The sequence below is a fragment of the Rhincodon typus genome, chromosome 15 (assembly GCF_021869965.1).
Source record: "Rhincodon typus isolate 14 chromosome 15, sRhiTyp1.1, whole genome shotgun sequence".
In the NCBI taxonomy this organism is placed as follows: Eukaryota; Metazoa; Chordata; class Chondrichthyes; order Orectolobiformes; family Rhincodontidae; genus Rhincodon; species Rhincodon typus.
Genome location: NC_063346.1, coordinates 59,358,543 through 59,383,257, shown reverse-complemented (window position 1 = coordinate 59,383,257; position 24,715 = coordinate 59,358,543). Strand labels below are relative to the sequence as shown.

Genomic DNA, 24,715 nt, shown 5'->3' with positions numbered 1-24,715 from the left:
ATCACTTAATTTCTATTTTAGATGAACGACCCTTCTTTTTAAACAGTGACCCCAGTTCTATATTCTCCCACAAGAGAAGCATACCCTCTCTACATTTACCCCGTGAGGAACTCAGTCTACTCTCCATCATCAGTAAAATGATGGAAGGTGTCATTAATGGTGCCAGGGCCACTCAGCTCCTGACCTCCTGGCACAAACATGGACAAAAGAGCTGAATTCCAGAGGTGAGGTGAGAGTGACACTTTTTGACATCAAGATCGCGTTTGATCGGCTGAGTTTGGAGAGCCTCTATAAAAGTGGAATCAATGGGAGTCAGGAGGAAAACTTTCCCACTGGTTGGAGTCATACCTGTAACACAGGAATATGGTCATGGTTGTTGGAGGTCAGTTATCTCAACTCCAGCATATCTCTGCAGGAGTTCCTCAGGGTAGTGTCCTAGGCCCAACCATCTTCAGCTGCTTCATCAATGATCTTCCCTCCATCATAAGGTCAGAATTGGGGATGTTCGCCGATGATTGCACAATGTTCAGCACCATTCGCAACTCCTCAGATACTGAAGCAGTCCATGTGCAAATGCAACAAGATCTGAACAATATCCAGGCTTGGGCTGACAAGTGGCAGGTAACACATCTGCCATACAAATGTCAAACGATGATCATTTCCAACAAGAGAGAATCGAACCATCATTTCTTGACATTCAATGTCATTACCATCAGTGTATCCCTCACTGCCAACATCCTGTAAGTTACCATTGACTAGAAATTGAACTTCACTCGCCATACAAATACAGTGGCTATGAAAACAGGTCAGAGGCTAGGACTCCTGCAGCAGGTAACTCACCTCCTGACTCTCCAGAGCCTGTCCACCATCCACAAGCCACAAGTCAGGAGTGTAATGGAATACTCCCCACTTGCCTGGATAGTGCAGCCCCAACAGCACTCAAGGAGCTTGACACTATCCAGGACAAAGCAGCCCGCTTAATTGGCATCACATCCGCAAACATCCACTTCCTCCACCACCAATGCTCAGTAGCAGCAGTGTGTACTATCTACAAGATGCACTGCAGAAAATCACCAATCATCCTCAGACAGCACCCTCCAACCCATGACCACTTCCAACTAGAAGGACAAGGGCAGCAGATACATGGGAACACCACCACCTGCAGGTTCCCTTCCAAGCCGCTGACCATTCTGACTTGGAAATATATCACCATTCCTTCACTGTTGCTGGGTCAAAGTCCTGGAATTCCCTCCCTAATGGCATTGTGGGTCACTGACAGCAGGTGGGACTGCAGCAGTTCAAGAAGGCAGCTCACCACCACCTTCTCAATGGCAACTCTGTGTGTGTGTGTGTGTGTGTGTGTGTGTGTGTGTGGGGTGGCTAGAGAATTAGCCATTGGGCAGGAAGTAGGGAGTATGGATAAGGGGTTCTTTTTCAGGTTGGTGACCTGTAACCAGTGGGGTTCCCACAACAATCATTGCTGGGATTTGTTTAATTTGATTTGATATGTTGTTGTCTTGTGCACGAACTTACAGTGAAAAGTTTTGTTTTCCATGCTAACCAGACAAAATCATACCATACATAAGTACACCAGGGTAATAGAACAGAATGTAGAGTATAGTGTTACAGCTACAGAGAAGGTGCAGAGAAAGATCAACTGTAATAAATGAGAGGTCCTTTCATAAGTCTGATAACAGCAGGGAAGAAGTTGTTCTTAACTTCGTTGGCACGTGTTTTCAAACTTTTCTATCTTCTTCCAGACGAAAGAGGATGGAAGGGAGTATAACTGGAGTGGGAGGGGTCTTTGATTATGGTGGCTGCTTTCCCGAGGCAGTGGGAAGTTTAGACAGAGTCAGTGGAAAGAAGGCTGGTTGGTGTGATGGAATGGGCTGCGTTCACAACTCTCTGTAATTTCTTGTGGTCTTGGGCAGAGCAGTTGCCGTACCAAACTGTGAAGCATCCAGATAGGATGCTTTCTATGGTGCATCTATAAAAGTTGATGAGTCATTGTAGACATGCCGAATTTCCTTAGCCTCCTGAGGAAGTGGAGGCGTTGGTATGACTTCTTGACTGTACCAGGATGGATCATTAATAATATTTACTCCCAGGAACTTGTCGCTCTCAACCATCTCCACCGCAGCACCATTGAGACAGATAAGGGCCTGTCTTCCACTCCACTTCCTGAAGTCGATGACTAGTTCCTTCATTTTATTGACATTCAGGAAGATTTTGTTGTCTTTACATCATGCCATTAAGCTCTCTATCTCCTTCCTGTCTGTCTCGTTGTTGTTTGAGATCTGACCCACTACGCTGGTGTCATCAGCAATTTTGTAAATGGAGTTAGAGCGGAATTTGGCCACACAGTTGTGAGTGTACAGGGAGTGTAGTAGGGGGCTGGGTACCCAGCGTTGCGGGGCACCGGTGTTGAGGATTATGGTGGAGGTGTTGTTGTTGCCTATCGTTACTGATTGCCGTCTGTCGCTCAGGAAGTCAAGAATATAGTTGCAAAGGATGGAGCAGAGTCCTAAGTCTCGGAGTTTGGAGATGAGTTTTGTTGGAATTATGGAGTTGAAGGCGGAGCTAAAGTCAGTAACTAAGAGCCTGATGTAGGTGTCCTTGTTATCCAGATGTTCCAGGGATGAGTTTAGGGCCAGGGAGATTCTGTCTGCCTATTGTGACAGTAGGCGAATTGTACTCTGGGAGGCTGGAATTGATATGTACCATTGCCAACCTCTCGAAGCATTTCATTATGTTTACAATATATATTAATGACTTAGACAAAGAAAGTCAAGGTACTGTTGCCAAATTTGCAGACGGCAGAAAATAGGTGTAAAGGCAGGTTGTGAGAGGGATACAAACAGTTTACAGGTTTATTAAGTGAGCAAAAACTTGGCAAGTAGAGTTTAATGTGGGAAAATGTGAAGCTGTTCATTTTGGAATGGAGGACAAAGCACAGAATGTTATTTAAATGGAGAAAATACTGCAGAAAACTGCAACACAAAGGGAATTGGGGGAATTTGTGCCCAAAACACACAAAGCTAGCACACAGGGTGAGCAAGTAATCTGGAAGGCGAATGGAATGTTGGCCCTTATTTCAAGGGTGGTTGTAGGAAAGTGGCACCATACTTGGAGTACCGTGAGCAATTTTGGTCCCATTATTTAAGGAAAGATATAATTTCATTGGAGGCAATTCAGAAAAGGTTCACTAAGATGATCCCTAGTGTGGTCTTATGAGCAAAGGCTAAACAGGTTGGGACTCTACTCCCTAGAGTTTAGAAATATGAGAGATGATCTCAATGAAACATTCTTACGGGGTTTGACAGGGCAAACACTGAGAAAACATTTCCCCTCATTTCCTAGAGTCTAGGACAGAGGGTGTAGTCTCAGAATAAAGGGGCATCGATTTAAGATTGACACGAGGAGGAATTTCTTGTCTCAGAGGGTTGAAAGGAAGTCATTGAGCTGATGTATGAACAGGCACAGGTGGGACTATTTACTGATGGAAATGCCAAGGTGGGGGTGGTTTGTGTGTTGAAGCCAAAGGAGAAGTGATGGCAATGTTAGCCTGTGTAAATATAACAGGAACTACAGCGTGCCTGATCTGACTGACGCAGCTCGGAAAGATCTTGTGCCAGTGAAAGTTGTGTCCTGCAGGATTGCTGGCTCCTGCGGGACACACTGTCTCAGATTTGGCTGTGTCCAAACAGAAGGATCTGCTATGGCTTTCACTTTACAGCCAATAAAATACTTGGATTGAATTCACCTTGGTTGAAGGATAAATATTGACCCATCCTCCAAGGATAATGACATGCTAATCACAGGGTCTTTCAGAATCACTTGAGAGCAAAGACAACGTCTCATCTGAGCAGCAGTGCAGCACTCCCTCAGTGCTGCACTGGACCAATGGCCTAGCTTTTTATGCAAAAGGTCCTGGAGTGGGACTTGAACCATAATTTCCCAACTTTGAAATGAGACTTTGACTGACTGAGCTGCAGCTGACACACAGACAGTTAGCTCCTGTGGGATATCCACTCACAGCAACAAGGAAGACAGATGGATTTCACTCAATCATCACTCCAGCTGCATCCACCATTCCCAGACAAACTCCCGATCCTCAGTTTCTGCAGGAGTCCCTTTCTCCTCAACACTTCGAGGGACCGCTCACAGCAAACGGAGACCCAGAAATAATGTGGAAGAGTATAGGTGAGCTAACTGGAATGTAAATCTGAAGATCTTCCCTACTATACTGTATGGTGTGCAGAATACACACGATATAGCCAAGGCTGAAAGTAAAAACTAAATCCAATATTGCTACCTAATGTGCTTTATTTGTCTAACGCATGATCTGGGAGAGTGTAGAGGAAACTTTTTTTCTGTATCCAACCTTGTACTGTCCTTGTCCTGGAAGTGTTTCTGTAGAGGATGCTTTACTTCCAGTTTATAAGAATAGAAAGAGATTTACTCTGTATCTAACCCAGTGCCGTATCTGTCCTGGGAGTGTTGACAGGGAAACTGTAGAAAAAGCTTTATTTCCAGTTTAAAACTGTAGAGGAAACTTTGCTCTGTATCTAACCTGGTGCTGGCCCCGTCCTGGAGTGTTCATGGGGACAGTGTGGAGAGAAGTTTACTCTGTATCTAACCCTGTGCTCCCCCTGTCTTAGGAATATTTGATGGGGACATTGTAAAGGAAGATTACTTTAAGTTTAAAAGAGTACAAAGGGCTTTACTCTGTATGTAACCCCGTGCTATCTCTGTCCTGGGAGTGTTTGATGGGGACAGTATGGAGGGAGCTTTACATACAGTCATACATCATGGAAACAGGCCCCTCGGCCCACCGTGTCTGTGCTGACCAAAAAACACCAGACCACACTAATCCCATTCACCTGCATTTGGTCCACAGCCAACCATGCCGTGGCATTTCTGCAGTACTGTGTGCAGTTCTGGTCATGCTGCTATGGGGAAAATATTATTAAATTAGAGAGGCTTCAGAAAAGATTTACGAGGAGGTTTCTGGGATTGGAGGGTTTGAGTTATAAAAACAAGTTGGATAGGCTGGGACTTTTTTTCCCTGGAGCGTTGGAGTTCGAGGAGTGACCTTATAGAGGCTTATAAAATCATGACGGGTACAGATAACTTCAACCACTTGACCAGCTTCATTCCCAAGGACTATATCTAGCACTGTCCCATCTCCAGTAGGACTATCTGTATACGAACGCAGAAAGCTCTTCTGGATAAACTTTAAAAATTCAAGCCTGTCTAATCCTTTCCGATCCCAGGTAATGTTAGCAAAGTTGAAATCCCCAACAACTATAACCATGTTCCTCACTCGCATCTCTATGACCTACATATCTGCTCCCGTCTCCCCCTCTGACTGTTGGGAGGCTTTTAGGATAATCTCAACAAGATAATCACGCCGTTTTTTTATTTCTAAGCTCAGATGGCCTCATTTGAAGACTCTTCTAGGACATCCTCCCTCATTTTTCTACTATCTACTAGATACAGACTTACTCTATCTAACCTCATGTTGTCCCTGCCCTGGAAATGTTTGATGGGGGACAATGTAAAAGGAGTTTACCTTCAGTTCAAAAGAGTATATGATGCTTTACTTTGTGTCTAATCCTATGCTGTGCCCGTCCTGGGAGTATTTGTTCAAGACCCACATGTTGCCATGGGGATATTTTCAATATTATTGATATCTGTTATTTGGCACACATCTAAATTGATGAGGAAACCCAAGTTATAGAGAAGTCACTGAGTGCCCATTGTGACCATTTATCTTTCTTCACTTATCCAGGATCTCCTATGATGAATACAAGGAGACGGCTGACTGGTTAATGGCCCAGATTACAATCCAACCAAAGATAGCAGTGATCTGTGGATCTGGCCTCGGGGGCCTCGCTGATTTACTGAGCAACCAGGTCATCATTCCGTATGAGAAGATCCCCCGCTTCCCAAAGAGTACAGGTTAGTTCAGAATGTGATCAGCATCAATACTGACACACTGTGAGTCAGACAGTGTGCATGCCTGACATCCGGTCACTCCCCAGTCCCTGCTGTCGCTTCAGGGGTCAGGAACCAGCTTTGATTATAACCCAAGAAACTGACAGATTGGGATGAGGGAGAAAAAGTGGCTTCTGGAGTTTTCCCTCATTGGATAAACTGTACATGCCAGGGACAGTGATTAATGACCATTAACGGTCAGAGCTAGAGTCATAGAGTTATACAGCACGGAAACAGACCCTTCGATCCAACTCGTCCATGCCAACCAGATTTCCCAAATTGATCTAGTCCCATTTGCCAGCATTTGGCCCATATTCCTTTGAACCCTTCCTACTCATATACCCATTCAGATGCCGTTTAAATGTTGTAATTGTACCAGCCTCCACCACTTCCTCTGGCAGCTCATTCCATACACGCACCACCCTCTGTGTGAAAATGTTACCCCTCAGGTCCCTTGTAAATCTTTCCCCTCTCACCTTAAACCTGTGCCGTCTAGTTTTGGACTCTCCCACCCTGGAAGATGAAACCTCGTCTATTTACCCTATCCACGACCCTCATGATTTTATAAACCTCTATAAAGTCATTCCTCAGCCTCTGACAGTCCATGGAAAATAACCCTGGCAACATCCTTGTAAATCTTTTCTGCACCCTGTCGTGTTTAACAACATTCACTTGAGGTTTGACGGTAATGTTTGATTCTACCCACTAAATCTGGCGAAACTGTTTTAGTTTCAGGTCATGCTGGCAGGCTGGTCTTTGGGGAGCTCCACGGGAAGCAGTGTGTCTGTATGCAGGGCCGTTTCCATTTCTATGAGGGTTACCCAATCAATGAGGTAAGTGTTTGTCTCGCTCTGTACTCTCCTGGCAGCCATTTGGTAAGATCTGAAACACGGCAGGTTCAGGCCCCGAGGACAAAGACAGGCCTTGTCTTAATCACTAGCCCAGGACCCCCTGTTAATGTCAGAGTCCTGGCTCCACTAGCCAACCAGCTCCCAGCACCATCACCAGCCAACCCTGGCCAGCTAGCTGTCGGGTGGGATCTCTCACGCTTCATACAGGTATCCTGAGCCCATGTCATTACCTCGCCTCCTCATCACCGCTCTCTCCGGCCCTCATCATTGCTCCTGCCCCCTCATCACTGTCCCCTACCACTTGATCACTAACAATGCCACACCCCCCCCCCCCCGCCCCAAACAGTTTCGGGACATCTCAATGTCACTTTGGCTAGTCCCGGAGTTTGGCGGAGACGCACCTCCCTCTAACACACGCCAATGCATTGTTCATCCTCCACAAATGTGAGCTCATCCAAAACTCTGCTGCTCGCATCCTGCTTCAGGACAAGTCCAGTTGCCCCCTTCACCTTGTGTGCTCATTGACCTGGTTAAGCAGCACCTCTTTTTTTTTCAAAATCTACTCCTTTCTTTTTGAAACCTCAGATCATCTTCTCCCCCCACCACCATTTCTGTGACCCAGTCCGGTCCCACCACTAGCCCCTGACCCCAATTTCATTGCCAGTCATGCTTCTTAGTTGCCTGGACCCTAACCTCTCCGTCTCACTTTAAAGGCATTTGTCAGGCTTGTGACCTCTGACTGAACATCTCCTTAATGGCTCAGTGTCATAACTTTACTATCATGGTGCTCCTATGAAGCATCTTGCTCGGTTTCTCCAGCATTTTCAGCTTTGTTCAGTGGGCCAGTTCCTCATATGTGTATTGCCAACACTGCATGTACTCTAATAGATTCCACCATTATTGTAACTGTAAAATGTTCCACTATTGCCAGGCCTGTACCCCATTCCACATTTACCAGGGCTGTAGCAAATTCTATCATTGCCAGCATTATAACAGATTCCACCATTATTTACACTGGTAATAGCTTCCACTGTCACCAGGGGAACAACACATTCCATTAACAGCAGCCTAAGAGATTCCAATTCCGGGAATGTAATTATCTTTACTGCTTATTCACAGGTAACCTTCCCTATTCGTGTTTTTCATCTGATGGGGATTGAGACTCTGATCGTAACCAATGCCGCGGGAGGTCTGAATGAAGAATTTAATGTCGGTGACATCATGTTCATTAATGACCATATCAATATGCCCGGCTTCGCAGGACTGAACCCACTGAGAGGCAGCAATGAGGACAGGTGAGTTACAGAGGACCATTCATTCTATGTAGGGAGCACAATTAGTCATTTATAAATAAGTTCTTCACCTCCACCCCACAATTCTCTTTCATAAAACCTATTACTCACCAACATATACTCACCTTCTCTTGTAGCCACTGCATTTACATGGCTAGTTCAGTTGAGTTTCTGGTCAACGGTAACCCCACAGGATGTTGACAGTGGGGGATTGATAACACCATTGAATGCCCCGGGGCGGTGATTAGATTCTCTCTTATTGGAAATGGCTATTGCCTGGTATTTGTGTAGTGCAAATATCATCCTAACTTGCGGTGTGACTATCTCCTTCAGTGTGTTATCCATGTAGTTCTCTATCCATGGATACACAACAGTGTCTCCACCTGCCACTCATGTTATGTAAAACCTATGTAGCCATGATATTTACTGTAGGTGTGTTCATCAGGGACACATGGTGCGACCATGACTTCATATCACAGGATGTGCATTCCACTTGGCTAAGCTGACCTGCCAACCGTAACTTTTCAAAGCTATTTATTTCAGTTAGAACAGGAGAAATCATAACAGTACTCAGGAATCAGTTCTTCCCTTTCTCAAACTAAGAGCCAGCTGCAAGAGGCTGAAAACAGTTGACGAGAAAAGGAGCATCCCTCCCTGCTTCGTGGAACTCTTTCTAATTCACCAAGCTGCTACCTTACGGGATTTGCAAAGCTAATTTCATTGCAGATAAGGCAGCACCGAGGAACGCGTCTGCTTACACTTTACCGAAACAACTAACAATCTTCAAAAACCAGACTAATCCAGCCATGGGGAGGCAATATCCCAGTGGTATCATCGCTGGACTGTTAAGCCAGAGGCCCAGCTAATGTCTTGGGGAACCCAGGTCCGAATCCCGCCATGGCAGATGGTGGAATTTGAATTCAATAAAATATCTGGAACTAAGAATCTAAGATCCCTGAAGAAGGGTCTAGGCCCGAAACGTCAGCCTTCCTGCTCCTCTGATGCTGCTTGGCCTGCTGTGTTCATCCAGCACTACACCTTGTTATCTAAGAATCTAATGATGACCATGAGTCGATTGTCAAGACAAACCCATCAGGTTCACTAATGTCCTTTAGGGAAGGAGACTGCCATCCTTACCTGGTCTGGCCTACATGTGACTCCAGACCCACAGCAATGTGGTTGACTCTCAACTGCCCTTTGGGTGATTAGGATGGGCAATAAATGCTGCCTAGCCAGCGACGCCCTCATCCTGTGAATGAATAAAAAAAACTAATGTTTTTATTCACTCGTGGGATGTGGGCATCTCTGGCTGGGTCAGCATTTACTGCCTGTCCCTAGTTGCCCTCGAGAAGGTGGTGGTGAGCTGCATCTTGAACCACTACAGACCATGTGCTGTAGGTTGACCCACAATGCAAGTAGGGAGGGAATTCCAGGATTTTGACCCAGTAACAGTGAGGGAATGGCGATATATTTCCAAGTCAGGATGGTGAGTGGCTTGGAGATGAATTTGCAAGTGGTGGTGTTGACACGTATCTGCTGTCCTTGTCCTTCAAGGTGGAAGTGGTTGTGAGTTTGTGATGTGCCATCTGAGGATCCTTGGTGAATTTCTGCAGGGCATTTGTAGATAGTACACACTGCTGCTACTGAGCGTCAGTGGTGGAGGGAATGGATGCTTGTGGATACAGTGCCAATCAAGCGGGCATGTCAAGCTTCTTGAGTGTTGTTGGACCTGCAGTCATCCAGGCAAATGGGGAGTATTCCATCACGCTCCTGCCTTGTGCCTTGTAGATGGCGAACAGGCTTTGGAGAGACAGGAGGCGAGTTACTCGCCGCAGTATTCCTAGCTTCTGGCCTGCTCTTGTAACCACTGTGTTTATATAGCTAGTTGAGTTCAGTTTCTGGTCACTGATAAGCCTAGGATGTTGATAGTGGGGGTTCAGTGATGGCAATGCTATTGAATGGGGTGGTGGTTAGATTCTCTCTTATTGGTGATGGTCATAGCCTGGCATTTGTATGGCATGGATGTTACTTACCACTTGTCAGCCCAAGCCTGGATATTGTCCAGATCTTGTTGCATTTGCGCATGGACTGTTTCAGTATCTGAGGAGTCGCAAATCGTGCTGAACATTGTGCAATCATCGGTGAAAATCTCCACTTCTGACCTTATGATGGAGGGAAGCTCATTGCTGAAGCAACTGAAGATGGTTGGGCCTAGGACACCACCCTGAGGAACTCCTGCAGAGGTGTCCTGGTGCTGAGATAACTGACATCCAACAACCACAACCATCTTCCTGTGTGCCAGGTATGAGCCCAAGCAGCAGAGAATTTGTCCCTGATTCATATTGATTCCAGTTTTGCTAGGGCTTCTTGATGCCACACTCAGTTGAATGGAGCCTTGATGTCAAGCGCTGTCACTCACACCTCACCTCTGGAATTCAGCTCTTTTGTCCATGTTTGAACCAAGGCTGTAATGAGGTCAGGAGCTGAGTGGCCCTGGCAGAACCCAAACTGGGCATCACTGAGCAGGTGCAGCTTGATAGCACTGTTAGTGACACCTTCCATCACTTTACTGATGATCAAGAGTAGACTGATGGAGCAGTAATTGGTCGGGTTGGATTTGTTCTGTTTTTTGTTGTGTACAGGACATACCTGAACAATTTCCACATTATTGGGTAGATGCCAGTGTTGTAGTTTTCCTGGAACAGCTTGGCTAGGGATGCGGCAGGTTCTGGAGCACAAGTCTTCAGTACTATTACCGGAATGTTGTCGGGGCCCGTAGCCTTTGCAGTATCCACTGCTTCCAACCATTTCTTGATATCAAGTGGAGTGAATTGTATTGGTTGAAGACTGGTATGTGTAATGGGATCACTGGAGGAGGCCGAGATGGATCATTCATTCGGTACTTCTGGCTGAAGATTGCTGCGAATGCTTCAGCCTTATCTTTTGCACTGATTGGCTCTTCCATCATTGAGGATGGGGATATTTGTGGAGCCTCCTCCTCCAGTGAATTGTTTAATGGTTCCCCACCATTCACACTGGATGGGGCAGGATTGCAGAGCTTAGATCTGATCCGTTGGTTTTGGGATCACTTAGCTCTGTCTATCCCTGCTAGACCTTCTCTCGAAGCTTGTATTTAAAGCTGCACTTAAAACTCAAAATATAGTGCTGAATGAAAGCAAAAACTAGATTTTATATTTAAAAATTAGCCCTTAAGACTCTCAGCTCACAGTGTAGACAAGTCACCTCTCTATCCTGGTTACCCTAACCCTAGTTCACAGTTCATGTAAAATTCTCGATCATATTACAGGGATATCTCAATGTACTGCAGGGAATGTCTCTGTATTTTTGGGGGATATTTCAAGATACGTTAGGGAGAATTCTTAGTGTATTTTGGGAGGATGTCTTGGTGTATTTTAGGCAGATATTTTGGTGTGTTATGGGGGATATAAAGATATTTTGGGTGGCTATCTCTATATATTTTAGAGGGATATCAATATATTTAAGAGGAATATCTGAATATATTCAGATGTGTACGTGATGTATACACATCTATGTATTCTGAGAGACATTAATATATTTTAGGGGAATATCTCAGTGCATTTTCGGGGGATACCTCTGAATTTGGGAGGCTATCTCGGTTATTTGGGGATGATTTTGGAATCATTTTTCTGGAATCTGGCAGTGTGTTGTGGAGGGACAGTGTGATATGTTTCGGGAAGCTCCCCGCAGTGGTTTCAATACTGACCCTCTCCGCCTGCTGTTCCTTTTGCAGGTTCGGCGTGCGGTTCCCATGCATGTCAGATGCCTACGACAAGACCCTTCGGCAGATAGCCTTTAAATGTGCCCAGGAGCTGGGCTATCAGGATTTTATCCGAAGCGGGGTGTATTGCATGCTGGCCGGGCCCTCATATGAGACGGTTGCCGAGTCTCACTTGTTGAAGAAACTGGGAGCAGACGCCGTTGGTGAGATCCTTATCTAACTGACAAAGAAATGCAAAAGTCTCACGTGAACAAGAGCCCTCCAAACTCTCCGATAACTCATAGAGTCACACAGCACGGAGACACACCCTTCATTCCAACCAGTCCACACCAATCACAATCCCAAACTAAATTAGTCCCACCTGCCCGCACTTGGCCCATGTCCCTCCAAATATTTCTTATTCATGTACTTTTCTAAATGCCTTATAAACAATGTACCTGCATTCCTATGAAAGTTCATTCCACACAAGAACCACTCTCTGTGCAAAAAAAAATTGCCCCTCATATCTTTTTTAAATCTTTTTCCTCTCACCTGAAAAGCATGCTGCCAGTCTTGAAATTCCCCCACCCTAGGGAAAAGACACCTGCCATTCACTTTATCTACACCCCTCATGATTTTATAAAACTCTGTAAGGTCACCCCTCGACCTCCTAAACTCCAGTGAAAAATGTCCCAGCGTATCCAGCCTGTCCTTATAACTCAAACCCCGTTCCTGGCAGCATTCTGACAAATCTCTTCTGAGCCCTCTCCAGCTTAATAATATCCTTCCTGTAACCAAGTCAGAAGTCACACGACACCAGGTTATAGTCCAACAGGTTTATTTGAAATCACAAGCTTTCAGAGTTCTGCTTCTTCACTTGATGAAGGAGGAGCACCCCGAAGGCGTGAGATTTCAACTAAACCTGTTGGCCTATAACCTGGTACTGTGTGATTTCTGACCTTGTCCATCCCAGTCCAACACCGGCACTTCCACATGATGGCTTCCTATAACAGGGAGACCAGGACTGGACACAGTACTCCAGAAGAGGCCTCACCAATGTTCTGCACAAGTTCAACATAACATCTCAACTCATATCCACAAAGGTCTGAGCAACGAAGGCAAGCATGCCAAACGCCTTCTTAACCGCCCTATCCATATGAGATGCAAACTTCAAAGAACTATGTCCCTGAACCCCAGCTCTGTTTGTTCTACAACACCAGCCAAGGCCTGACTTTTAATTGTATAAGTCCTGTCCTTGTTAGTTTTACCAAAATGCAACATCTCACATTTATCCAAATTAAACTCCATCTGCCACTCCGCAGCCCATTAACCCAATTGATCAAGATCTCTTTGTAATCTTAGATAACCTTCTTCAGTGTCCGCTATACCACCAATCTCAGTGTCGTCCGCAACCTATATTCTCATCTAAATCATTTATATAAATAACAAACAAAAATGGATCCAACACCAATCCCTGTGGCCTCCAGTCTGAAAAACAGCCCCTCACCACTAATCCCACTCTGCAGCAGCACTACACCCAGGCACACTCCCTGCCAACCAAGTCCCACATAAAAACCCCTGACAACACACACACACACACACCTCCACACCCGACCCAGAGCTCCCACCCAAACACACCCCTTCACATCCACTCCCTCCCACCCAAACACTCCCCTCTTACATCCTCACCCCATCCAAACACACCCCCACACTTACCCGCTGTACACCAGCATTAGACCCCACCAGGTCTCCCCTGCTCATCTCAGTGGGTATGCCTCAAAGGGGTCAATGTAAGGTCAGTGTGCCTCTGTACTATGTCTAGATAAATCCTCCTCCAAGCTCCCAAGGTGGGAAAATGCCAGTGGACTGTGTGGCACCATACCAGACAGAGTAAGGAAGTTGAAGGTTCCATGCCCTGTGTTGAGTTGGGAACCCCATGTGAAGGGAGACTGGAGTGGAGCAGCTGCCTAAGATCTGATGGGCTGCAGCAGAGATGGGTGCTACAGTCAGTCTCAGTGTCACTGGGCTAGATTGGGGACTAAGGTCGTACATTCAAACACACCTGGCCTGTCTTTAGCCAGTTCTGGAGGAATCACACACCAGATTCAAAAGGTTAATGGTGTTTCTCTCTCTACAGATGCTGCCAGACCTGTTGAGTTTCTCCAGCGTTCTCCATGCTTGTTTCAGGTTTCCAGCGGCCATAGTATTTTGCCTTTCTTTATAACCACAATGGCCTGAGATTCATGAGCGGACATATTACCTCCTACCCCTCTTCACCAGCAGCTCCTCCTGATCCTGGGGCCAGGAAAAGAAACCAGGCTCAAATCTGACTGTATTTTCTTCACAATTTGCCAGCGTCTCAATGTAACCAGTAATGCATCCCCCTCTCTTCCCCAGAACCCCCTCCCCCACTACACCTCCCACAGCCTCAGGCAGGGGGCATGCCTGATTGATTAGCACCTGATCTCTCCTGACAATGAGTTAGGGATTGGCCTATGAAGCCCGAGTGAATGGGACCATTCTGCCAAAGAGGAACATTTTGATTACAGGCCTCCATTTCTGGAAGCAGGTTGCCACGTCAATGACGAATGTTTTTGTTCAGGTATTCCAGCTGCAATTGCCTTAGTCTGAATAAAGCCAAGATTGGTGTGAAACTATTTGCTCTCAAATCGATCCCTGATTTGACACGCTTAGTCACTGGGCACCTGAGGAGCAGAGTAGGCCTCAGGCCTTTGGCCAATGTTGCTGATAATTTAGGATCTGGCAGCCTACTGTCAGCTGTAGAGGGCCCTCCTTGGATACCACCGAGTCCATTAATGTCTCTGTCGTCCCCATTCATAGTTTAGGTGCAACTATTTAACAAAACAGTGTCAGATGGAGTTTAATTTAGATAAATATGAGGTACTGCATTTTGGAAAGGCAAATCAGGGCAGGACTTCTACACTTAGTGGTAAGGTCCTGGATAGTGTTGCCAAACCAAGAGACCTTGGAGTGCAGGTTCATAGTTCCTTGAAAACAGAGTAGCAGGTAGTGAAGAAGGCGTTTGGTATGCTTTGCCTTTATTGGTGAGTGCATCGACTGTAGGAGTTGGGAGGTCATGTTGCAGCTGTACAGGACATTGGTTAGGCCACTTTTGGAATACTGTGTCCAATTGTGGTCTCCCTGCTATAGGAAAGATGTTGTGAAACCTGAAAGGGTTCAGTAAAGATCGAGAAGGATGTTGCCAGGGTTGGAGGGTTTGAGCTGTAGGGAAAGTCTGAGTAGGCTGGAGTTATTTTCCCTGGAGTGTCAGAGACTGAGGGGTGACCTTATAGAGGTTTATAAAATAATGAGGGGCATGGATGGGGTGAATAGTCAAGGTCTTTTCCCCAGGGTGGGGGAGTTCAAAACTAGAGGGCATAGGTTTAAGGTGAGAGGGGTAAGATTTAAAAGGGATGTAAGGGGCAACCTTTTCACACAGAGGGTGGTGTGTGTATGGAATGAACTGCCAGATGAGGTGGTGGAGGCTGGTACAATTACAACATTTAAAAGGCATCTGGATGAATACATGAGTAAGAAGGGTTTAGAGGGCTATGGGCAAAGTGCTGGAAAATGGGACTAGATTAATTTAGCTTATCTGATCAGCATGGACGAGTTGGACCAAAGGGTCTGTTTCCATGCTGTACATCCCTATGACCCTATAACACAGGAGACTCCAGTGAAGAGAGCTCGGTTACCTTAGTGATCAAGGGCCAGGGAGAAAAAGACCAAAGGAGATTAAAAAATAAAATCAAAATCATTCCGGAAAGAGTATAATGTTAGTGCTGCACCAGACCTTGGGTCAGCTCCAGTAGGAACAGTGAATCAGGGTGTAAACGTTGTTATAAACCACAGTGTGGGTTAAACCAGCCTGAGGATTGCCACTAACTTTGAAGACATGAGAAAGCAGTTAATGATCAAAAAATAACTCATCCCTTCAAGTTCTTGCGCACTCCGTACAACTCGGGGAATTTTGCAATGCTCTGTTGAAAGCAGATTGATTAAAATTTTCAAAAGAGAATTGGATTAAAAAAACTCGAAAACTTGCAAGTCCACAGGTTGGGAGCAGTAATGATGGGACTGATTAGCTGGGTGTTTTCAAAGGCATGATGGGCTGAATGGCCTCTTACTGTCCTGGGAGATTAATGGTGTTACAGACTCTTCTCAGCAGATCCTTGATCATATCAGCCCAGCTCCACTGTCCCAGCACTGAGCCGCCCCACTTCATATATGGCACTCTCCAACCCTAGCACCATGAAGTCTCCACGTGGCCATCTCACTCACTGCACTTTGAATCCATGATTTTCCAGTCTGGATCTGACCCTGACTTTTATCCCTGTCTGACTTGAGATCCTCATCAGCTGCTTTGGTTGAAAGCCTGCCCCTGAATCTGAAGAAAGAATGCTCCTAATCCCTAATGTTGTTCGTGACTAGTTCATTTGAAACCTGTTAGTTTGTATCTAAGGAACTTGATTTTTGGCAGAGTAAGAGAATCAAGGGTCATCTCTTGTGGGTGAGTCCTAGAATCACAGACCATAGAGAGTTACAAACTTCGCCTCAAGATTTCCGTGAATGTTCGATCATCGACCCTGAATAATGAAACAGAAAAACACGACTTCTCAATAAACCTTATTGACATACAGTCTCACAATCCTGTTCTGACATTCAATTTGATCCTGGCTTATTTCTGTCTTAGCTCTGTCTATCCACCTTGTGTCTCTGATCATTGATAAACTTATTGAAAAAAAATCTCAGTTTTGAACTTTACGATTCACCCCTACGTTAAGCAGCTTTTTTTTTCTGTGGGAGAGAGCTCCAGATTTCCACAATAGCTTTGAGTGAATAAATACTTCTTGACATTGCCCTGAATTAATTCCAAATTTATCCCCTCGTGGCTTTCCACCAGTTTAAGTCATTTGGGTAATCACATTAAACATTTCAATTTGAACAGTCTTTAATTTTCTATCCTCAAATGAATACAGTGATTTATTTCTTGTTGTTTAAATTGATGTTTTAAGTTTGTTCGTGGGACGTGCAGCATTATTGCCTGTCCCTAGTTGCCCTTGAGAAGGTGGTGGTGAGCTGTCTGTTTGAACCACTGCAATCCATGTAGGTTGGGAGGGAATTCCAGGATTTTGATCCAGCAACAGTGAAGGAACAGTCAGGATGGTGAATGGCTTGGAGCGGTGGTGTTCTCATGCATCTGGTACCGTTGCCCTTCTAGATGGAAGTATTTGTGCATTAGGAAGGTGCTGTCTAAGGAGCCTTGGTGAATTTCTGCAGTGCATCTTGTAGATGGTATACACTGCTGCTATTGTGCATTGTTGATGGTGGACAGACTTTGGGAAATCAGGAGATGAGTTACCTGTCTCTAGGAAGTCAGGAGATGAGTTACCTGTCTTTGGGAAGTCAGGAGATGAATTACCTGTCTCTGATTGCCCAGCCTCGGTCCTGTAATTGTAGCCACAATATTTATATGGCAAGTCAGTTTCTGCTCAATCATGCGGTTGTGGTAATGGGAGATATAGGTATGGCCTTGCCCTTGAATGTCAAGGATTGAAAGTTACATTGTCTCTTGTTTGAGATGGTCATTGCCTGGCATTTGTGTGGTGTGAATGTTGCTTGCCACTTGTCAGCCCAAGCCTGGATACTTTCCAGATCTTTACGTATATGGACACAAATTGTTTCAGTATCCGAGGAGTCACGAATGGTACTGCACATTGTGAGATCATCAGCGAACATCCCCACTTCTGACCTTATGATGGAGGGAAGGTCATTGATGAAGCAGCTGAAGATGGTTGGGCCTAGGACTGTACCCTGAGAAACTCCTGCAGAGATGCCCTGGAGCTGAAATGTTTGATGTCCAACAACCACGACCATTTTCCTTTATGTTAAATGTGATGCCAGTCAGTGTGGCAGGATCGCCACTGCTCTGATTACCCTGGACTCCAGTTTGTGCCAGGTGTGCTTGTTGGAACTCAGGCAAGTCTTGCCTTGATGTCACCTCACTTCATCAGTTTGGCTTTGTTGTGTATATTTGTGTAATGCTGAGTAGCACTGACAGAACCCACAGTGAACATCAGAGAGAAGGACCTCTTGGTTGTACTGTTGCTGATGCATTCCATTACTCTGCTAAAGATTGAGTGTAGACTGCCTAAACAGTAATAAGTCAGATGGTTTTTATTTTATGGGCAAGTTTTATTTTATTTTTATTGCCTCATTGCCAGATGGATGTCAGAGCTGTAGCCGTACTGAAACTGCTTAGCCAAGGGACATGGCAAGTTCAGAAGCACAAGTCTTCAGTTCAATTACTGAGTGTTTTCAGGGCCCAGAACCTTTGAAGTATCCATTGACTTGAATTATTTCTTGATATCACAAGGAGTGAATCGAAATTGGCTGATGACTGTTATCTGAGACCACTGGAGGAGACCGAGATGGATCACCCACTTGACACTTCTGGCCGAAGATTGCTATGACTGCTTTAGCCTTATCTTTAGAACTGAGGTGCTGGGGTCCCCCATCATGGGGATGTTTGTGGAGCCTCCTCCTCCAGTGAGTTGTTGAATTGTCCACCACCATTCATGATTGGATGTGGCAGGACTGCAGAGCTTAGATTTGGTCTGCTGCTTGTCTACTGTAAGCTGTTTGTCCTGTTTGGCACTCAAGTAGACCTGCGTTGTAGCTTCACCAGGCTGACACCTCATTTTTAGGTATGCCCTGTGCCCTCTTGCACTCTTCATTGAACCAGGATTGCTCCCCTGACTTGACAGTAGAGGTAGAGTGGGGGATATGCCGGGCCATGAGGTTACAGTTTGTGGTGGAGCACAATTCTGCTGGTGATTGGCACACAGCACCGAGTCACTCTTAGTGATGGACATTGATGTTTCCAGCACAGAGTACATTCTATCCCCTTGCTTCCTCCAGTGCTTCCTAAGTGTTGGAGGAACCCTGACAGAGGGAAGTAGGTGGCAATCAGCAGGAGGTTTCCTTGCCCACATTTAACCTGAAGCCATGAGACATCATGAGGTCCAAAGTCAATGTTGAGGACTCCCACGGAAACTCCGTGCTGACTGTATACCACCGTGCTGCCACCTCTGCCAGTGGGACAGGACATTTCCAGGAACAGGTGACGCTGTTGAGATACTTTCTATAAGCTATAATTCCATGAGTATGCATATGTCAAGTTGTTGCTTGGTTAGTCTGTAAGACAGTTCTCCCAATTTTGGCACTGTGGCATTTGCTCAGAAAACCACTCTCAAACTTTGTGTTGTTTGCGATTTCTTCCCAATATGTGGTACTAGGTAAGGGTTGAGGGACTAGGTAAGGGTTGAGGGTGGTAGTTCAAGGCCACCAATCCTCCTTTGTCTTTGTTTTGTCTTGGGCCTATCTAGTGATGAGTATTAGAGGATATACCACCAAAGAGTATATACAGTAGAGACACTGTTCTTGGATAACAAGAAGGTTTATTGCATGATAGCAATAAGTACAACCTCATTTGGTCACCCACAATGACCAGAACCTTAGGGAGCTGGTGTAGATACATCTGCTCCTTCCAGAAACTTCCATGTCTCCACTCACAGTGTGTGTGTCATCGGTAGAATGGGTGGAGCCAATGTAACATGAACATGAACGCCTTCAGAACTCCTTTTACAACATCTCTACCCAAACAACCTTTCCCCATAGAACACACATAATGCAGTCACATATACAACTATATAACATTTAAATCTTTGGCCTTTTGACCCTGGTTCTGATTTGTCGGTTATTTCTCTGCTGGGGTATCATTTATCTCTTGGATACCCTTCTTTCTAGATTCTTTGCTAACCTATTAGCTTTTCTGGAGAATCTTTAATCACCTGAATTTCTTCCTGGAAGGCTGCTGTGTTAAAATATGTACTCTTTTCCTTGCTGGGATGCTGCACCAGACACGTTTTCTGATTAAAACAGCACTCTCTTTTTCATGACATACTGGAAGAGGCTTAAACCAGGCAATTTCTTCTTTACGATATTGTCCTCCATCAGTGGACATTGGTCTGGCTCCTGTCAAGTCTTATCTCTTCGGTCTCCCTCGAGTTGTTCATTGACTGATCGTTTTCAGTCATCCTCTGTGCTTATTTGATTGATGCAGTTGATCTTCTAACACTTAATCATCGGACAGAAAGGTTGTTCACCCCCACACCATCTTTATGACTGGCGTTGACAATTCTGCTGAGTCAAGTTGCATGTCAAAGTGGTCAAAATAACATTAGTTAAGGATTCCTGAATACACTCAAGTGGGTTGCATTGCTCATTCCTGTTTCTTTTCTATCAAACTTTGCTAAGTTTTATCTTCTGATCTGTCCAGAGTGATGAGACAGGAGGGTATTTCTGACTAAACAACCCCGCATTATTGTGGATTTCACAGGGGGTTATGGGATCTTAAATCTATTTTGAGATCCCTGGCCTCCACACCACTGACTGACCTCTGTTTGTACACCAGCAATGCCGAAGGATTCCTGGTTCCATCCAGAATTTCTCAAAAACAAAAGTCTGAACAAAATGTGAGTCACTTTTTCTCACTGACTTGACCAAACCTGCATTTTCGCAACACTCAGGATATTGACCCATCCATGATGATGTCCCTCAGGTGTACAGAAAACTGTCCATCAGTCAAACTCCACTTCACTGAACCCCTTGTGAGGCTATTCAGTACCTTGGTGAATAGATCAAAGGCCATTAGGGTAAATGCAGTGCAGACAACACCTTAAACAACAGAGAAACAACTTTGGTGAAAACCTTTGGGATAAAACAGTAACAAGCTGTGTATAAGATCCTTGGGAACATGGCCAAAATCGAGAGTCGGAAAATACTGCTACCAGTTACATAATTTTGACTTAGAATCCCTACATTGTGGGAGCAGGCCATTCAGCCCATACCAACCCTCCAAATAGCACCCCACCCAGATGCACCTTATACCTGTAACCCTGCATTTCCCATAGTCAATCCACCTAGCCTGCACATCTTTGGACTGTGGGAGGAAACTGGAGAACTCAGAAGGTAACCCACACAGACACAGGGAGAATGTACAGACTCCACACAGACAGTCATTCGAGGGTGGAATTGAACCCAGGTCCCTGGCGCTGTGAGGCAACAGTGAGCCACTGTGCCACCCAATTTGGTCAGATATGATTACTTAGTGAGTTGATACAGATAGATCTGCTCCCTCTGAAAGCTAGAATAGAGCTCCATATCTCCATCCACGGTGTGTGCATGACATAGAATGGGCGGAGCCAATGCTACGTGAATATTAACCCTTTCAAAACCATGACCTAATTTATCAGGCACAGGCCCCAGATGTTAGAGAAAGCTCTGCAGGTCTGGCTGGGTGGGATGTGCCTTTGTCCTTCACAAAAATAGAAACACCTTCCAGAAGCTGAATTGATTTATTCCCCAGTGACAGGTCTTCAGCCTTCATAGATTCAAACTATTTGTTTGCTCAGAGCCTCAAGTTTGAAAAGTTCCCGGAGAGAGGTTCTCAGACGTCCTGACACTCGAATCATCTTCTTTTCTGATGTTTGAACTTGGATATTGGTGGGATAGGCTACAGTGATCTGTCCTTGTTCCCTAGTCCGCTCCCTCTCAGTGGGTGCTTCCATTTCAAAGCCCTGGAGAATTCCACTGGCCCAGATTGAGCTGTCAGTCCTGAATGATAAACTGGCTTGCTTGGCCTAATACTCAATCAGACTCACATGGAGGAAATAAGCTTATGTTCCTTGGGATCCTTAAATAAGTTTTAAGCAACAAACCCACAATACTCCTGCAGCTAAGTTTCCTGTCTCCAACAAAGGCACATTGGTAATTACAAAGCACAGTGGAAGCAAATTCCATAGGAACTGTCAAAAGGGAATTGGATTAAGTAGTTGATATAAAAAAAATGTCCAGGGCTATGGGGAAAGAGCGGGGAACTGGGATAGATGTGGCAAATGGCCAACACCAGAACAGTGGGCTGAATGGTCTCCTACTTTGTTGTGGTGGGGTTGCCTTATAACAGACAGCCCAAAACTTCTGATATTAACCTTGCTGACGCTGCCTGAATCCCCTCAGAAAAAGAGAGAGAGAAGGAGGGATCAGAGCTTGGATTAGTATTCATTGCTAGAGGGATGGAGTTTAAAAACAGGGAGGTTATGCTGCAGCTGTACAGGGTGCTGGTGAGGCCACACCTGGAGTACTGTGTACAGTTTTGGTCTCCTCACTTCAGAAAGGATGTACTGGCACTGGAGGGGGTGCAGAGGAGGTTCACTAGGTTGATTTTGGAGTTGAGAAGGTTGCCTTATGAGAAGAGATTGAGTAGACTGGGACTATTTGCACAGGAATTTAGAAAAATAAAGGGGGTATCTCATAGAAACATATAAAATTATGAAAGGAAGGGAAGCAGGGAGGTTGTTTCCACTGGCGGGTGAAACTAGAACGAAGGGGCATAGCCTCAGAATTAGTGGGGGGAGCAGATTTAGGACTGAGTTCAGGAGGAACTTCTTCACCCAAAGGGTTGTGAATCTGTGGAATTCCCTGCCCAGTGAAGCAGTTGAGGCTACCTCATTGAATGTTTAAAGGCAAAGAGAGATTTCTGAACAGTAAAGGAATTAAGGTGAGCGGGCGGGTAAGTGGAGTTGATGCCACGATAAGATCAGCCATGATCTTGTTGAATGCCAGAACAAGCTCGATGGGCCAGATGGCCTACTCCTGCTCCTAATTTTTATGTTCAGCCTGGATTGGGTGGGCACTCATCTCCAGCCTCACGTGGATAGTGTTTTTCTCTCTCTCTGTAGGAATGAGCACAGTGCCCGAGGTGATCCTTGCTCGTCACTGCGGATTGCGAGTGTTTGGCACCTCCCTCATCACCAACAAGGTTGTGACAGACTACAGCAGCCAACAGAAAGCCAACCACACGGAGGTGCTGCAGACCTCAAAGGATCGAGCTGAGGCCCTGCAGAGACTCATCAGTGGCCTGGTGGCGAAGATAGACTGAACGAGGCATGGCCCATGCAGTGCAAGAAGTGGCATGGCCCCCCAAACCCCACAATGCTGCAGCAATAATATTATCACCAAACAGTGAGTGAGATCGGACATGGAGGAGGATGCAAAATACCCAGAGTCAAATTGCTCACCCTTGTACACACCACACAATCTACAACCAGACTAATTGTCTTAGATAGTCCAGCTCATAGAGTCTCTACAGTGTGGAAGCAGGCCATTTGGCCCATCCAGTCCACCACAAACCTCTGAAGATCATCCCACCCAGACTCAGGCCTTACCCTATCCCTGCATTTCCCATGGCTGACCCGCCTAGCTGTTTATCCTGGACACTGGGGCAATTCCCCACAGCCAATCCACCTAACCTGCACACCTTTGGACTGTGGTAGAAAACCGGACCACCCGGAGGAAACCCACGCAGACCCAGGGAGAATATGCAAACTCCACACAAACAGTCACCTGAGGCTGGGAATGAACCCAGGACCCTGGCGCTGTGAGGCAGCAGTGCTAACCACTGAGGCACTGTGCCAGCCCAAATGGTCAATCTGTTAAAAACTCCATCCTGCTAATGTACCACTTCCAGTTGATATACCCCACCTCTCATGTGACACATACCCCACCAAGTCATTATACCTCATCTTTTTGATAAACCTCACCCACCCCGTTGAATACCCCCATCTACCATTATAATCCCATCTACCCATTCTCTGCCAACACTTACACCTCCCATCCACCCACCCATCATATAATCCATTGGCCCTTGATAGCACCCACCCACCCATTTTGTACCCTGCTTGCTCTTTATATCCCCATCTGATATACCTCTCCTTGCCCCAGCTGAGCTCACCTGCTCATTGTCTTGGCCCAATGTTCAGTCCCTTTGACCGTTGACTGTATTATACTATAATGTGTAATATACTAGTTGGTCAAAGTGATTCTATCCTGAATCGCCACCAAGTCCGATTTCACGTCCACAATGCTTTTACTATATGCATTTTAGGCTAAGGTTAATAGAAATCTGCAAGATAATTACTTTTTATTTCTAACTCATTGTTGTATTAAGGACAAGTGAGTTTCTACTAAAAAGGTTTACATTTGTATCGCACTTTTTTATAACTATCTCTTTAAAGCACTTTACAGGCGATGAATTACAGTTTGAAGTGTCTCCTTTCTCAGGCAGTCCCTCATGATTGAGGCTGTCTTGCTTTCAGATTTGATGGGTTCTGGGATGATGATAAGTCTAACACACAATGTGAAGACTGTGTACGCGCGTGTGTGTGTGTGTGTGTGTGTGTGTATCTGTCTCTCTGTGTAAGTGAGTGCATATGAGTCTCTGAGTGTATGTTTGAGCGTGTGAGTGTGTCTCTGTGTGAGCATATGTGTGGGTGTGTGTCTGTGTAAGTGTGTGTAAATGCATATATGTCTGTGTATATGTACATATCTTGTGTCAGTGTATGTGTATGTGTAAGTGTGTGAGTGTGTGTCTGTGGGAGTGTGTGTGTGTCTGTGAGTGTGTGTGTGTGAGCTTGTATGTGTGTGTGTGTGAGCATGTGTGTATGTGTGTCTGTGTGACTGTGTGTGTGTCCACAGGAGTGCATGTGTGAGCGTGTGTATGTCTGTCTGTGGGAGTGTGTGCGTGTCTGTGTGAGTCTGTGACTGTATGTGTGAATGTGTGTGTCTGTGTGAGTGTGTGACTGTGTGTGTCTGTGAGTGTGAGAGCATGTGTGTGTGTGTGAGTGCGTGTGTGTGTGTCTGTGTGAATGTGTGTGTGTCTGTGTGAATGCGTGTGTGTGTGTGTGTGTGTG

General features: G+C 45.5%; 1 protein-coding gene across 2 annotated transcripts in view; it reads left to right on the top strand.

The window, feature by feature from the left end:
• Positions 1-24,331, top strand: part of pnp6 (purine nucleoside phosphorylase 6) — a 59,750-nt gene extending 35,419 nt beyond the window's left edge. For both annotated transcript variants that reach the window (XM_048606109.1, XM_048606110.1), the window contains exons 2-6: positions 5,795-5,964; positions 6,730-6,833; positions 7,971-8,146; positions 11,916-12,106; positions 22,706-24,331. In XM_048606109.1, the coding sequence (XP_048462066.1) occupies positions 5,795-5,964; positions 6,730-6,833; positions 7,971-8,146; positions 11,916-12,106; positions 22,706-22,905 (841 nt within the window). In that variant the 3' untranslated portion in view covers positions 22,906-24,331. The remainder of the gene's footprint in view (positions 1-5,794; positions 5,965-6,729; positions 6,834-7,970; positions 8,147-11,915; positions 12,107-22,705) is intronic.
• The last annotated feature ends 384 nt before the right edge of the window (positions 24,332-24,715 follow it).